The following is a 16,763-nucleotide window of genomic DNA, read 5'->3' as shown; positions in this document are numbered from 1 at the left end:
TTATCTAGTGTCCCACATACCCCTCCCTTTCTTTTTTTAGACAAGGTCTTACTGTGTAGCAGCCCTAGCTGGCCTAGAACTAACTACATAGACTAATTTGGCCTCAGACTCACAGAGATTCACCTGTTTCTGCCTCCAAAATGCTGAGATTAATAGCATGTACCACCATGTGTGGTGACATGTTTTTAATCAGCTTATATCTTTGAGTTCCTTATCTGAAGGCATCCAGTGAGGTTTGACTTGTATATATATTCCTTCAGAAAGATTTGTCTTCACTCTCACTGGAAAGCAGGGAGCACTCTGTCAACCCAGAATCATTTTACTTTGGTTCCTCAGTCTGAGTTTTTATTGGGGTGGCCTTTTTTTGGGAAGTGATGGGAATTTACACTACAAACCTGGCAGAGTTCTATGCTATGGGGCAGTGTTCTCCGGGAACATCTCTTCTATCTAAAACCACAGCTGAAATAAGTGACTACATAGGCTCCTTTGAAGATGGATTATTTTCTGGGTCAGCCCTTTGGGCAGGAAATCCCAGCCATAGTGAGATGGGGTTCCATTTCCTCACCTATCCTGGACCTAGTTACTGTCAACATCTTCTGTGTTGGCATTTCTAAAGCCTTAATACCCAAGGTCAGTATAATAAACACAGGACAACTCGTCATTCTGTTTCATCTTTGGAATCTGAGACTTTCCCTTTACTAGAGACTCAGCTGTCTAATTAGAATGCAGCTTTGCGACCTGTAGGAGATGGAGGGCTTTCCTCTTCTCTAGTGCATCTTGGTAAGGCTGCTGATGTCAGCCAACTGTGTCTCCACTGTCTCACAGGTTCGTATCTGGCCTGATTCAACAAGGAAAAGTCGAAGCATTTGAAAAAATGCTGTGGCGGGCCTGCAAAGGGTACACCATTGTGACTTATGCAGAGCTGGATGAGTCCCTTGAAGACCCAGAGACAGTGAGTACCTGTCACAGTCAGATGCTGTACAGCGAAAGTGGAGGATGATTTTTGTCAAGTTTCTTCTCTGTATGCAGAACCTTAGCTTGCCTTGTCTGCATACCAGACTTCTGTCTTGTAAATACCTGGAAGACGCTTCTGCCTCATGCCTCACACTGGAGTTCTGCACTTTCCCCTGAAGTCTGCCCTTCTAGACCCACCTCAGTAAGCGCTACTCTGTTTCTAAATGCTCAGGACAGAAACCACAGGGTCTCCTGGCTTTCTCTTTGCCACTCAAGTCTATCTGCAGATTCAGTGGTTAGCCTTGGAAACAAAGCGAGTCTGGGTGCTCTTCCTTGCCCCCTCTGCCCTGTCCTAGTTGGGGTCTTAGCTGTAACTTTTCTTGTTCCAGGTTACACAGTCCCTGCCTCCACTTGTACACCTGCCGTCTTGCTCTGGTCTCCTCCCACATCTAGGGTAAACCCTGCCACATCTTCTCATTCCTTCACTTAGAACCGTCTGGGGGCTTCCTGTTTATACAGCAGAAAGCCCCAAGCCCTATAGTAGCCCATCCCCAAGTGCTCTGCTTTTCCATCATCCTGTCTGTCCCTCTCTATCTCTGCTGGCTCTCTCCCACCTGCTTCTGTTTGTGCTTTTCCCTTTGTTTCAGAGGCCTTTCCTTGGAACATGTGGCTCTCTCCTTCACCTGTTCATTTCCTACACTTGAAAGTTATGTTTTCTTGAACTTTTCTTTGCTACCCTGCTTAAGATTGCTGTATGAACTCTACCCCCCCGCCCTACCCCCCAGCCCTCCAGCTGGACTATTAGAACTCTTGTCAACCTGAACAGCTTCCTCCGTTCCCCCTGGCACCTGCAGTGGTGCCTGGCAGATAGGCAAAATGCCCACTCACTTGTTCTTCAGTGCTAGGGATTGAACCTAGGACTTTGTTTACACAAGGCAAGTTCTGTACTACTGAATTCTGTACCTCTCAGCCAAGTTTTAGAGAATTGTATTTTGCTAAACATTTGTAAATGCAGTTGATTCTCATTTTTCACAATGATTACGTTCATTCATCACAACTAGACTGGGCGTGGTGGCTCATGCATTTAGTCACAGCACTCAGGAGGCAGAGGCAGGTGGATCTCTGTGAGTTCAAGGCCAGCCTGGTCTACACAGTGAGTTCCAGGCCAGCTGGGGCTACAGGGAGACCCTGTCTCAAAAAGACCGAAAAAAAAAAGCTGTGGGGCTTTCTTGGTATGCAAATTTGCAGTCATAGTCTGCTGCAGTAAGAGTGATTATACCTACTGCCTGGGTTAGTGAACTCAGTCTGGAAGAGTATGAGCTGCACGGGTTGGATGTAATTCACAGACCTCACTGTTCCTGTGTCTCTTTGAAGGGAGAAGTCATAAAGTGGTATGTGTTCCTGATATCCTTTTGGGGAGAGCAGATTGGCCACAAGGTTAAGAAGATATGTGACTGGTAAGGAATGAGGCTTAATGCCATTGGTTTCTTCCCCTCTTTTTCAAGTCTTTGAAGAACCTGGACCTCTTGCATACTAGGCAGGCGTTCTACCACTGTTCTACCAGGTCTTACTGATTCTTTTTTGTTTTTTTGAGACAGGATCTCCCCATAACCCCAGCTGGCCTGGAACTTGCTGACCTTGATCTCATAGAGATCCCCTTGCCTCTGCCTCCCTAGTGCTGGGATTAAAGGTGTGCACCACCATACCTGGCTACCTGGCATATCCTTTAAGGTATATTTTCAGCTTGATTGATTCCCAGCCCAGGATGTTGGTGCATTTCAGATAGGCAGAATTAGGAATAGGACTCCTAGAATTGGGTGGGTTTGGATCCCATTTACTGATAGTGAGTGTGCATGCAAGGCCTCCCTGTGGAGACGTAACTGCATCTACTCCATGTTGGAAGCAGGAATGCCTGGTGTGAGTAGTTTCTGGTGCTAGTGTTAGAAGTGGCTCTTCTGTGGAGCATCCCTTTAATCCCAGCACTTGCAAAGCAGGTGGATCTCTGTAAGATGGAATCCAGCTTGGTCTACATAGGAAATTCCAGGCCAGCTAGGGATACAGGGAGACACTATCTCAAAAAGACCAAGAAGAGCCGGGTGTGGTGGTGCACGCCTTTAATCCCAGCACTTGGGAGCCAGAAGCAGGTGGATCTCTGTGAGTTCAAGGCCAGCCTGGTCTACATAGTGAGTTCCAGGACAGCTGGGGCTACAGGGAGACCCTGTCTCAGAAAGACAAAAAAGAAAAAAGAGGTAGCTCTTCTGGTCTTGCCAGACATCAGACTGTTGACTTCTGCCCTCTAGTTACCACTGCCATATCTACCCGTATCCAAACACTGCTGAAGAGCGCAGGGAGATTCAGGAGGGGCTCAACACACGGATCCAAGATCTTTACACTGTGAGTAAGCTGGGGGCTGGGAACATTTGCAGATCCATCTGCTTTCTTCTCCAGTGTGGAAAGCTGTAGTTGTGGACAGTGAAGATGTCTTTGTGGTACTGGGGTTGGGTGAGGGAGAGTCCGTGGTCTTGTGGAAGGTTTATTTGAGTAGTTGCAAACCCAAGCAGTAATGATGGAGCTTAGAAAAGCTCCTTTGCTCTCTTTGGTGTACTAATGGTCATTCTTGACTACTGAAAATAAGCTGTGGTGGTGGGTGTCATCTTACATACCCTGTCTAGAGTCATAGTTCTGATGACAGTGAGGGGTCTTGGTGGCAAGTAACAAGAGGCAGGTTTTGACACATGTAAGCAAAAGGGGATTTCTTGACAGGGCTGGAATAAGAGTAGGAACCTTTCAGAACTAAGGGTCTGGGCCATACCTTGGAGTAGGTAAGAGTTGACAAAGCTGTCTAGGCCCACCAGCTACCTTGCTGCCTGTGAAATTGATGTCTAAGTGCTTCCTGTGCCTGTGAGAAACCACCCCGAATGCTCACTGGTGGAGCTGGCAGCCCCTGCCCCTTTCTGGGTGCTGCCGTGGGAGCAGGTTCCTAGAATGACCCTTCTCCAGATGATTCCCCAAAGGAAGTCAGACTGGTGGACAGGAACTGGAAGGGCTGCCACAGAATTCATGCTTGCTCCTGCAGGTGCTACATAAGACAGAGGATTATCTGAGGCAAGTGCTGTGCAAAGCCGCAGAGTCAGTGTGCAGCCGTGTGTTGCAAGTGAAGAAAATGAAAGCCATCTACCACATGCTGAATATGTGCAGCTTTGATGTGACCAATAAGTGCCTCATTGCCGAGGTCTGGTGCCCCGAGGCAGACCTGCCAGGCTTGCGTCGAGCATTGGAGGAGGGTTCGGTAAGCCTCCCTGTTCTGCTGGAACCTTTAGACTCAGGCCAGTCAAGAACATGTGCATGGGGCTGGAGAGATGGCTCAGCAATTAAGAGCACTGACTGCTCTAGCAGAGGACCCAGGTTCGGTTCCCATCATCCGTATGGCAACTAACACTCATGTGTTACTCCAGTTCCAAGGGATTTGATGCCTTCTTCTGGCCTCTATAGGCATTGCATGACATGAGTGTACATACATACTTGAAAACCACATATGTAAAATTTTTTAAAAATTTAATATAAATAAAAGAACATAGGCATTTCACAGGACAGATGTGGGGGTGTAGCCTTGTAATCTTAGTAATAGGGACACTGAGGCAGGGGGATAGAGAGTTAAAGGCCAGACTGATACTGAAACAAAATGAAAAAGGAGTTTGACAGAAAAGATGCTTGTCAGACTCTGCTTTTCAGACTGAGGCCTTGGAGAGCAGATCGTTCAGGGACATTTTGCAGGCAGAACATTTAAAATTTTCTCAAGAAAAAGAACCATGAAAAAATAGGGAAGTGGCTCCTACTGACCACAGCCTCATCCAGTCCCTCACTTAGGGAACTGTTTCCAACTACCCTACCTTACACTCACTATCACAGGCAAGTACATAGAAATGGAGATCTCTGTCTCTGTCTCTCTCTCTCTCTCTCTCTCTCTCTCTCTCCTCTCACACACACACACACACACACACACACACACACACACACACACACATCTCCTCTAATTTTTTTTAATTTTGAAAGAAATTTATGTGTTTTGTAGTTCTGTAGGTTGGAAAGTGTAAGGGATAGCACCAACAGCTGCTCAGCATCTCTTTCTTGTTGTTGATGTTTGTTTTTTAGACAGGGTCTCCTTGTAGCCCCAGCTGGCTTAGAACTCACTAATGGAGACCAGGCTGGTCTTGATCTACAGACCTCTGCCTGCCTCTGCCTCCCCAGTACTGCAATTAAAGGTAGGCGTCACCATTCCGGGCTCAGCATCTTTTTTTTTTTTTTTTTAAATAAACAGATTGTGTGTTTATTTTATTTTTTTATTTATTTTATTTTATTTTTTATTATTTATTTTTGCTTAATAAAGTTAACTTATTTTTATGTCTAGATTTTGTTATATACATGCATCTTGATTTGTTAGTTTTCTGTCATTCGGATATTTTCCAGTTTTAAACCCATTGCAGAGCATAATCCTTGCTTGATCTTTGGTACATCGGCAGACGCAGATCTTCTGGAAAAGTCTCCTCCTCCCCATTTGAATTACTTGGTAGATATCTAGTGCCTAGCTTTTGTTTTGAGTGAAGCTCAATTCCTTTATGTATGCTGAAGAGCCTTTTGAATTTTTTTTTTTTTTTTTTTGTGAAGTCCACATTCTTTGCTCATTTCTTCTGGGTTAGCCTTTTTCTTACTAATTTCTGTTCTCTGTTTTTAATTGTAGATCAATGTGCTTTTCAGGAGAATTGTAAACTGAATACTAAAGGAAAAACTTACATATTTTGTTTTTTCTTACTTGTTTTTCTTGTTTATAAATTGGATACTATTGTTATTACTGCTAACTTCCTTTTTTTGACTACTTTAAGAGAGAAAGTTCTAAATTTCAGGTTTTTTCTTTTGTGGAAATAGGGTCTCACTTTGTAGCCAGTCTGGCCCCAAATTCAAGATCTTCCTGCCTCAGCCGCCCAAATGCCAGTGTCACAGGCTTGCACTACCATGTCTGGCCCACATTTTAGTTTTCATGGCTCTGGGCCTGATTCTCCCTCCATCCACCTTACCTCAGATCCACTCAGTCTCCTCCCCAGAGGCCACAGCCACGCGTGCTGTCCTCCTGCCACTTCTGTTCTGCTTGCACCTCTGCAATGGCAACTCACACCCATGAGCCTCACATCAGTGAGCACAGAGCTTGCCCAGAGCACAACTGCTTGTGTCTCGAACTCTTGTAATTTTTCGTGGATATTCATATTTTCTCTTTCTTTCTGTGTGGAAGAGACAGAGTGGTGCTACGATCCCCTCATTCATGAACACAATCCCCACAAAAGAAGCGCCGCCCACTCTGATCCGTACCAACAGATTCACTGAGGGCTTCCAGAACATCGTGGATGCCTATGGTGTTGGAAGCTACAGAGAAGTGAACCCAGGTGGGACATTGGGACATGGCCCCTTCTTGCTTACATTGGCTCTGCTTTTGCTTTTGTTTGGTGTTTGAGTCAAGATTTCACACTGTAGCCCTGGCTAGCCTGAAACACAGTGTAGTCTGAGTTGACCTTGAACTCTGTGATCTGCATGTTTCAGCCTCCTGAGTACTGCTGGGACCACAGGCGTGCATGTACCGCCATGCCTACCTCTGTTACTTATTTTCCTCAGTGTGGGAATGTACAGATGTCTGCAAAGTGGCTCATTGCTGTGATGTTTTCAGCTTAATATAATGTTGAGATTTAACTTCATAGTTCCATCCTGAGCACTGTGGGAAAGTTCGGATCATAGCATCATATGTGTGAGCTAACCCATCTTCCTATCTATAAATGAGAACTTGCTGACCCTTTCTTTTCTCTGCAGCTCTCTTTACCATCATCACATTCCCATTTCTATTTGCTGTGATGTTTGGAGACTTCGGGCACGGCTTTGTGATGTTCTTATTTGCCCTCTTGCTGGTGTTAAATGAGAATCATCCCAGACTAAAGCAGTCACAGGAGGTAATGCACATAGCCAGCCTCAGTGTGGTGGGGAGCAGTGGTGGGACTTGGCTTGCATTCTGTTTGACTGGTTTTGTTGTGTTTTGTTCATTGTTTTTGGTGGTGAATGGTAGAGATGGTCTCATGTAGCCCAGGCTAGCCTCAAACTTGTTACATGGCTAAGGCTGGCCGTGAACTCCTGAGCCTCCTGCCTCTACTTCTTGAGTGTTGGACCTACAGGTTTGCCCAGCATGCATGGCTCAAGAGCTGTTTTACATGTTAACTTTGGGCATAATTCTGTTCTGTAAGAGTGCATCTGTCACCTCTGGGTGACAGACACCTGCTGTTAGGTGGTTTTCTGTGAAGCCCTGAGAATGGCTGAGGATGTGCCAGAATGAGCTTTCCTACTATGAGCCCACTGTCCTAGTGAGCAAGTCTGACCTCACAGTGGCTCCTCCCAGATCCTCAGGATGTTCTTTAATGGCCGCTACATCCTCCTGCTGATGGGGTTGTTCTCCGTGTACACCGGCCTCATCTACAACGACTGCTTCTCCAAGTCCGTGAACCTCTTTGGCTCTGGGTGGAACATATCTGCCATGTACAGCTCCAGCCACTCTCCAGAGAAGCAAGGGAAGATGGTGCTTTGGAAGTGAGTGGCCTGTGACCAAGGATGCTGTAGGTGGGGTCAGCGTGTCCCAAGCTGTCTCTGTGGCTTGCACTGACCTCACTCTGCCCTCTCCCACAGTGACAGCATTGTCAGGCACAGCAAGACTTTGCAACTGGACCCAAGTATCCCTGGAGTGTTCCGAGGCCCTTACCCTTTCGGCATTGACCCCGTGAGTGCTCCTTTCCCTGTCCTATGAGAAGGGAGATGTGGCTGCCTCAGTGCAGTGGCTCCTATGTTCTCCATAAGCTGATGAGTCTGTGGAGTTGGGAGCTATTGGTCTGCCCCCTGGGGAAGCCAGGTCAGTGCAGGAGAGGTGGGCAGGGTTGTGGGGCTACTGCCCTAGCTATAAGCCCTTTCCTCTAGTGGAAGCAACCCTTTGGAGGCCATGGACACTGAGGGCCAGTTCTTGAACTGCTCCTTTGTGTATGTGAATTCTTTGATCCTGAGAGGAACAGTGTAGAGTTAAAGTGGCTCCCAGATGCCAGCCCTTCTATCCAACAAGAGGGCCCAGAAGACAGGTCCGTTAGGCCAAACTTTGGATCATGGAGTGTACAAGATAGTTTTCCCTCAGAGTTCTCTTAAAAGTAGATCTCGGGGTTAGGAGAGATGGCTCAGTGGTTAAGAGCACTGGCTGCTCTTGCAGAGGACCAGCGTTCAATTCCTAGCACTCACATGGCTGCTATCAACCACCTGTAACTCTAGTTCTAGGAGATCTGACACCCTCTTCTGGCCTCTGTAACATTGCATGACATGGGTGCACTTATATACACATAAAAAATAAAAATTAAGGGCTGGAGAGATGGTTCAGTGGTTAGGACCACTGACTGCTCTTGCAGAGGACCTGGGTTTGAGTTCCAGCACCCACATGGTGGCTACGAACTGTCCTTAACTCCAGTTCCAGGGGATTCTGATGCCCTCTTCTGACCTCCACAGCATTGCATGACACGTGTGCACTTGCATACATGCAGGTGATAGACTCATACATGTAAAAATAAAATAATATTAAAAAAATAAAATAAAAATTAAATATTTTTTTAAAAAAGAGGATCTCAGCAAGACTGACACCTGGCTTGGAGGGATGTGCATGAGGCTGTGCAAGGGACAGACAAACTAGTAGGCTGAGTGAGAAGTGTAGCTATCCAATGTAGCACCGCATTTTGGTGTTCCCAATGTCTCAGTGTCCTGTTCCTTTCCATTTATAACGAATGCTGTAGCTTCAGTCTGACCATCATTGGAAATATGAATAGTGTTCAGCACATGTTAAATTACCCACTCTGCAGCCAGACTCACCAGTGACTGCTACCCTGAGCTTAGGAGAGATGGGTTCCTGGCTTTGATGTTCTGTGGCCCTTGCCTAAGAAAATCAATGGTTCGGGATTGAAAGCTTCAAAAGACAATTGGGTGGTGTTTCCTTTGTAGACAAAACCACTTCACCATTCAGGATGGTGTGGGGGGGTGCTTTCTCTATGCCCTCTGTTGATGGAACTTAGATTGTTTTTGTGTTTGGTTTGGTCTTTAGATTTGGAACCTGGCTACAAATCGCCTCACTTTCCTCAATTCCTTCAAGATGAAAATGTCTGTGATTTTAGGAATTATTCACATGACGTTTGGTGTCATTCTGGGAATATTTAACCACTTGTAAGTACAGATTTTAGTTTGTTTGCATTTGATTTTTTGACAGGGTCTCACTATGTAGCCCAGGATGCCTTCAAACCCACTTTCTACTTTCCTCAAATGCTGTGATTATAGGTGTGAGCCAGCATGCCTGGCTTAGATTTGTTTTTTAAGGCTATGCTTATGTGCCAAGTTTACTGGATGTTGTGGCACACACCTTTAATCCTAGCACTTGGGAGGCAGAGGCAGGTGGATCTCTGTGAGATCAAGGCCTGCTAGGGCTACAGGGGACCCTGTCTCAAAAAAATAAGTAAGTTTGGCATCTTTTAAGTTTTTTTATCTATTATACTTTTTTTACATTCATTTATTCATTTTGGAGGTGGGGCAGTTGTGCCATAGTGTGTGTGTAGAGGTCAGAGGACAAGTTGGCAGGAATTTGTCCTCTCTTTCCACCAGTGGGTCCGGCGATTGCGCTCAGGTTGTCAGGTTTGATGGCAAGTACCTTTACCTGCTGTGTGCCTATTCCTTCCTTCCTTTCTAATTTGGGGGAGGGGGCGCATGCCACAGCACTTATGGATGTTAGAGGACAACTTTCAGGAGAATTTTCTCTTTCAGTGTGAGTTCTGGAGATGGAATTCAAGTCATCAGGCTTTGTGGCAAGTGCCTTTACCCACTGAGCCATCTTGGCCCCTTAAGTTTTGTTTTTTAGATGATAGATTATTGGTTGGACCAAGGGCAGTCAGTCTGATGGTTCCCTGGAGGGTGTGATTCTGTGTTTTGATTATTTAATTTGGGGATTTTCTTGTGATCAGTGATTTATCCATTCAGTGCATACTGTGTGGCAGGTGTTATCCTGGGCACCAGAGCTAATGCAGAGGAGAAGGGAGAGAGGCCTTTGCCCTCCTGAAGCTTCTGTCCAAGTGGAGAGGCATGTGACACATAAACGCTTATTCCCAGAAGTCAGTTTTCTCATATTTTTTTGTTGTAAATTGGAAAACTTTTTGTTTTTCTGTTGTTGACCAGAACTGCACCTTGAAAGACATATTTCTCCATGCAGACCTACTCACTCTCATCACTAAGCATAATTTGTATAATTTAACACAGTAGCTTTGAGTCCTAACATAATTGGGAACTTGAAAACTTGTACAATTCAAGAATGAGCATTTTGGGGCTGGGAAGATGGTTCAATGGTTAAGAATGTGTACTATTGCAGAGGACCTGAGTTCAGCTCCCAGCACCTATATCAGGTGGCTTGCAGCCACTTGTAACTCCAGCTACAGGGAGTTCTGGTGCCTCTGGCCTCCACAGGCACCTGCATTCATGTACACAAACCCTCACACAGACACATATACATGTACACAATTAGGAAATAAATTCTTGGGCTGGAGAGATGATTCGATGGTTAAGAGCAGTGGCTGCTCTTGCAGAGGACCTGGGTTTGGTTCCCAGCACCCACATGGCAGCTAACAACTGTCTGTAACTCCAGTTCTAGGGGATCTGATGCCCTTTTCTGACCTCAGCAGACATTGCACAACACCGGAGCACTTACATACAGGCAATACACTCATACATGTAAAATAAAAATAAATATTTTAAATAAATTCTTAAAAAAAGAATGAGCATTCTGAAGCCAGACTCCTTAGTAATTTGTGATTTCTATGGGGTTTCTGTGGTCAGCATTCTGTCTGACTCTTTCCTCAATGGATAAATTTTCAGCTCTGGCACAAACCATCAAAGACATGTGGAGTCCTAAAGGGGCCTGTGGCACTGTTACCACAGAGCCTTTGTTACCCTTGTTTGTGCTGGCCTGTTCCTGCCTGCTGCTGATTGCTGGTTCCTCTTCCAGGCACTTCAGGAAGAAGTTCAACATCTACCTGGTCTCTGTCCCAGAAATCCTGTTCATGCTCTGCATCTTTGGGTACCTGATCTTCATGATCATCTACAAGTGGCTAGCATACTCGGCCGAGACCTCCAGAGAGGCCCCCAGCATCCTGATCGAGTTCATCAACATGTTCCTGTTCCCGGCCAGTGAGACACATGGCCTCTACCCTGGGCAGGTAAGGGAGCCTCCCTTCTGTATGGGGGGTGGAGGTGGAAGGAGATAAGGGAGCTCCTGTACCTGGGGCATGTGAAGGAGTTCCCTATACTGAGGTGGAGGTGGAGGTGGGGTGAGGAGTGGTTGTGAGGGATTGGGGAGGAAGTGGGGAGGTGAGGGAGGGAACTCCGCTCTACCCAAGTCCAAGAGAACCTTCCCTGCTCCTTTTCTTCCAGTAACAGTGAAAGTCCCCTGGTAGCTGAGGAGGCCTGTCTGGCTGTGTGGTCACCATAGCGTGCCTGTCCTGCACACTGCAGGTGCTGGCCAGGCAATGTCGCTAGGCATGCTGCGACCCCACAGGCATCAAGCATGTGGGAAGGAGGCACTGGGGAGATGGCTTGGTAAAGTGCTTGCTGTATGCATCAGGATCTGAGTTTGATCCCCCCTTGTAAGAAAACAAATGCTTATAATCCCAGCACTGGAGAGGCAGCTAGTCTAGCCAAATCAGTGAGTTATAGGCTGAGAAACAGATCCCACCTCAAAAAATAAGGTGGAGAGTGATAGAGGGAGACATTTGACACCAACCTCTGGCTTCCACATACATGCACACACACTTGCACTTGTATAACACATAGTATACTATCACAGAAGCCCTCATATGACTGCATGCGGGTAACTGTGGAGTCTGGGCACTGAGGCTGATCATGCTACCTCCTTGGCAGCCCCACTCTCATGCTCCAGATCCTCTGCGTACTCCCACTTCCTCTTGCGTCATGAGATTATGAACAGGAGCCAGTTCTGAGTACAGCTCAGATGGCCTACCTGCTTAGAAAAGTGACTGGTGTGGGCCAGTGTCTTGAGTCAGCTTCATCACATTTCACATGGAGGCTGTGCTTGTAGTGCCACAGCATCCCTTGGGAGAAGGACTCTGGGAGACTCAGGCAGGCCCAGGGTGTACAGGGAAACTCAGCAGGCATCAGTGGCTGGCCACTCCTCTGAGCTGCATTCTTCATCATCTTGGCCTTGTGAATGGAGTGCTGGCCTTTGTGTTCACATTTTATTGATCTCAGGTTGAAAACTGGATCTGAAGGCCCCCTTACAGTAGAATTCTGGGCTGCAGTTCTCTTAAATTTTTATTTATTTATTTTAAATGTTTTACTTATTTTTTTATTTTCTGTGTATGTGTATTGCCTGCATGTAGGTAAGTGCATCCATATTGTGCAATGCCCACGGAGGACAGAAGAGGCTGTCGGATCCCCTGGGACTGGAGTTACAGTTGTTAGCTGCCTTGTGGGTGCTGGGATTTGAACCTGGGTCTTCTGCAGGAATAACCAGTGTTCTTAACCGCTGAGCCATCTCTCAGGCCCAATATTTATTTATTTTTATTTTATGTGTATGAATGTTTTTTGTTTTTGTTTGTTTGTTTGACAGTGTCTCCCTAGACCCAGTCCACCCTGGTTCTGCCTCCTGAGGGTTGGGACTAAAGGTGCATACCACCTTGCTTAGCATTATGTTTATGAGTGTTTTGTCTGCATATATGTATGTGCAGCTGTGTTGTGTAGTACCTACAGAGGCCAGAAGAGGGTGTTGGAACTGGAGTTTCAGAAGGTTGTTAGCCACCATGTGGGTGCTGAGAACTGAACCTGGGTCCTCTACAAGAGCAGCCAGTGTACTCTTAACCACTGAGGCATCTCTCCAGCCCTCTAGGCTGCATTTCTAAGCTGCACGAGGCATTTGTTTTGGATTTGGGGGTCATCTGCTTTTAATTATGTTTTTCCAGGACAGCTGGGGCTACAGGGAGACCCTGTCTCAAAAAGACCCAAAATATTTTATTATTTTATATGTATGAATGTTTTGCCTACATGTAAGTGTACCGTGTGTGTGCCTGGTACCTCAGAGACAAGAAGAGGGCATCAGATCCCCTGAAACTGGAATTAAGGATGGGGACCAAACCTGGGTCCTCTGCAAGGAGTTACAGTGCTCTTAACTGCTGAACCATTTGTTCAGTTGCTTCTTCTTTTTTTTTTTTTTTTTTTTTTGTCTTTTTGAGACGGTCTCCTTGTAGTCCCAGCTGTCCTAGAACTCACTTTGTAGACCAGGCTGGCCTTGAATTCACAGAGATCCACCTGCCACTGGCTCCTGCGTACTGGGATTAAAGTTGTGTGCTACCACACCCAGGTCTGGCAGTTGTATTTTTAAGAGGGATTTTTTTTTTTTTTTTTTTTTTTCTGTCTTTTTGAGCAGGATCTCCCTGTAACCCCTAGCTGACCTGGAACTTGCTATATAGACCAGGATGACCAGTTTCTCACAGAGATCTGCATGCCTCTGGCTCATGAATGCTTGGACTGAGTAGTGAGACTAAAGGTGTGTGCTACCATGCATGCCTGGCTTAAAAAGTTTTTTTAGCCGGGTGTGGTGGCGCATGCCTTTAATCCCAGCACTTGGGAGGCAGAGGCAGGAGGATCGCTGTGAGTTCAAGGCCAGCCTGGTCTGCATAGTGAGTTCCAGGCCAGCTGGGGCTACAGGGATATCCTGTCTCAAAAAGACCAAAAAAAAAAAAAGTTTTTTTAAAAAAATATTTGTTTTTAGTTTTTAAATTGTGTGTGTGTCTGTGTGTCTGTCTGTCTGTCTTTGTGTCTGTGTCTGTATGTGCACACAAGTGCACATGCTGATGGAAGCCAGAGCTATTGGCTTCCCCACGAACTGGAGTTATAGGTGGTTATGAGCCACCCAATGTTTCTGGGAATTGAATTCAGGTCCTCTGGAAGAGTACTATGTGCTGCTGAGTCATCTCTTCAGTCCTAAAGATGTATTTTATTTTATTTATCATTATTATTATTTTTATTTTTATGTGTATGAGTGAATTGCCTGCGTGGATGTAAGTGCACTCATGTCATGCAGTGCCCTTGGAGTCAGAAGAGGGCATTGGATCCCCTGGAACTGGAGGTACAGGAGGTTGTTAGCCCTCATGTTGGCGCTGGGAACTGAACTTGGGTCCTCTGCAAGAACAGCTAGGGCTCTTAACCACTGAGCCATCTCTCTGGCCTCTTAAAGCTGTATTTTTTAAAAAAGATCATTATTTAAATGCCTTAATCCTAGTTCTCAGGAGGCAGAGGCAGATGAATCTCTGTGATATTGAGGTCAGCCTGGTCCACATAGTGACTTACAGGCAGTCTAGGACTAGAGAGACCCTTTATATAAAAAAGAAAAAAAAAAAAAAAAATCTCGGCTGGAGAGATGGTTCAGAGGTTAAGAACACTGGTTGTTCTTGAAGAATATCCGCGTTCAGATCCCATCACCCACATGGCAGCTAACAACTGTTCATAACTCCAGTCCCAGGGCACCTGACAGCCTCTTCTGACCTCCATGGGCATTGCACAACACAGGTGTACTTACCTCCATGCAGGCAATACACGCATACACATAAAATAAAAATAATAAAAACTTTTTTTTTAATTTCATTTTTTAATTAAAAATTTGTAGAATGACATAGGTACTGATAAATACAAGGGTAATAAATTTTTTTTTTAAATTTCATTTTTTAATTAAAAATTTGTAGAATGACATAGGTACTGATAAATACAAGGGTAATAAATTTTTTTTTTAAATTTCATTTTTTAATTAAAAATTTGTAGAATGACATAGGTACTGATAAATACAAGGGATTTCAGTGGGGGCATGGTTGCTATGGTCAGAAAGATCAGTGAAGGGGAGTTGCCTTTGGCACCTTCTGCATACCTGAAAGCATGCTCTCCTTGACTGTTCTCACAGTGGTCCCTACAAGCAGGCTGCATCACCACTGTACTGATGACAACCTATAGCTCAGGTTGGACCTGGTGTCTCACTGACTGAGTGTCGGGATTTGAACACGGGTCCACCCAACTCTACCCCTCAGGATTTCGAAGTAGCTCTGCCTGTCGCTCCCACTCCTCTTGACTTTTCAGGGAATTGTGCTGATGGTGCTAGGGCAGTACAGCCTTGTCCCAGTTGGTACAGGTGACCCTGGGACACAGTCTCAGAGGGTGACAAGGGCAGGGCAGTACAGTCACTCATCTTCATATCCACAACAAGCTGCAGTGACTTCTTAACAACTGTTTGGTGCTGGAAGGAGCCCAGGGCCTCATGAGGGCCAAGGCTTTGCCATGGCTCTATGTCTGCTGCTTTGCTCTGAGTTCTCTTGAGACAGTGCTTGTGGTTTCCTACTGTGTGAAGTCGGTCTACTTTTCACACACTTACATTCCTCAAGTAGTCTTATAAGAAAGAAGAAATAAGGGATTGGGGATTTAGCTCGGTGGTAGAGCGCTTGTCCCAAGCGCAAGGTCCTGGGTTTAATCCTCAGCTCCAAAAAAAAAAAAAAAGAAGAAATAAACCCAAACCAAGAATTTAAGCATTCTACTTGTGTTTCTATTTTCCCTTTTGCAATGTTTTCAGAAAATTATTAGCTGGAATTTGACTCCATCTAGAATTTGTGTGTGTGTGTGTGTGTGTGTGTGTGTGTGTGTGTGTGTATGTGTGTATACACATATGTAGATGAACAGGGCAGAGGTCAACTTTGGAACTTTGGGTATCATTCCTCTGGTACTGTTCACCTCTTCTTTTGAGACAGGGCCTCTCCCTGGCCTGGAACTTGCTAAGTGGGCCAGCAAATCCTCTGGTGCTGGGATCACAGGTGTGCACTGCCATGGGTGGCTGTTTATGTGGGTTCTGGGCAGTGAACTTAGCTTGTACTTGCCTAACAGCACTTTACTGACTGAACCGTATCCCCAGACCTCCATTTAGAATTTTTCTAATTTTTTTTTACTGCTCTAAAAACATTTTGCCAGTGTATCATGAGTGTTGTGAGTTTACGAAGAGGCACCGAGAGCTATCCTTGGCCAGTGTGCATATCTGTTTCATGTCCCTTGCCCAGAGATGCTCTGTGTGACCCTCATAGTCTGATTTGTGCCCTGAGGACACTGTGGGAGCCCTTTTTATGTTCATGACCTTCCTCTCTTGCACCCACAGGCACATGTGCAGAGGCTGTTGCTGGCCCTCACCGTGCTGGCTGTCCCCGTCCTCTTCTTAGGAAAGCCACTTTTCTTGCTGTGGCTGCACAACGGACGCAGCTGCTTTGGTGTGAGTCGGGTAAGTGTGGGTCCTTTGTGTCCTGAGGTCCTGATTATAGCCAGAGGTGCCTTCTCTAGAGTCTTGATGTTGTTCTTGTGCTACAGCATGAGGAAGGAGTTACTGGTCTTGGCCCTGCAAGAAGTTCTCCAGGCCTCTAGTTTAATTTGGTCCTTCAGGCTAGCTCTTCCCAATTCATAAGAATTTCCCCATGTTATTATCTCTTACTTTTTTCTTTAATATAACTGAATTATAGAAGACATAGGAAAGTGGAAAATAGTGTTTTATTCTCTAATTATGCCTAATTATACATGATAACTCTCTTTTCAGATTATTTTCCTTTTTGGGGGATCTTTTTGAGACAGGGTCTACCTGTAGCCCCAGCTGTCCTGGAACTCACTGTGTAGACCAGGCTGGCCTT

At 45.7% G+C, this 16,763-nt stretch overlaps 1 protein-coding gene across 3 annotated transcripts in view; it reads left to right on the top strand.

Moving 5' to 3' along the window:
- Atp6v0a2 (ATPase H+ transporting V0 subunit a2) overlaps positions 1–16,763 on the top strand; it is a 35,784-nt gene that overhangs the window by 12,878 nt on the left and 6,143 nt on the right. For 2 of the 3 annotated variants that reach the window (XM_017799686.2, XM_008839273.3), the window contains exons 6-16: positions 826–952; positions 2,329–2,411; positions 3,255–3,348; positions 4,031–4,243; positions 6,239–6,389; positions 6,808–6,944; positions 7,385–7,572; positions 7,669–7,759; positions 9,110–9,228; positions 11,051–11,261; positions 16,244–16,363. In XM_017799686.2, the coding sequence (XP_017655175.1) occupies positions 826–952; positions 2,329–2,411; positions 3,255–3,348; positions 4,031–4,243; positions 6,239–6,389; positions 6,808–6,944; positions 7,385–7,572; positions 7,669–7,759; positions 9,110–9,228; positions 11,051–11,261; positions 16,244–16,363 (1,534 nt within the window). The remainder of the gene's footprint in view (positions 1–825; positions 953–2,328; positions 2,412–3,254; positions 3,349–4,030; positions 4,244–6,238; positions 6,390–6,807; positions 6,945–7,384; positions 7,573–7,668; positions 7,760–9,109; positions 9,229–11,050; positions 11,262–16,243; positions 16,364–16,763) is intronic. The other variant, XM_008839274.3, reaches the window with a different exon arrangement.

This window comes from Nannospalax galili, unplaced genomic scaffold (genome assembly GCF_000622305.1).
Source record: "Nannospalax galili isolate Female #2095 unplaced genomic scaffold, S.galili_v1.0 scaffold218, whole genome shotgun sequence".
Classification (NCBI taxonomy): Eukaryota; Metazoa; Chordata; class Mammalia; order Rodentia; family Spalacidae; genus Nannospalax; species Nannospalax galili.
Note: the sequence above shows the minus strand (reverse complement) of the source record. Positions and strands in the feature narration are given on the sequence as shown.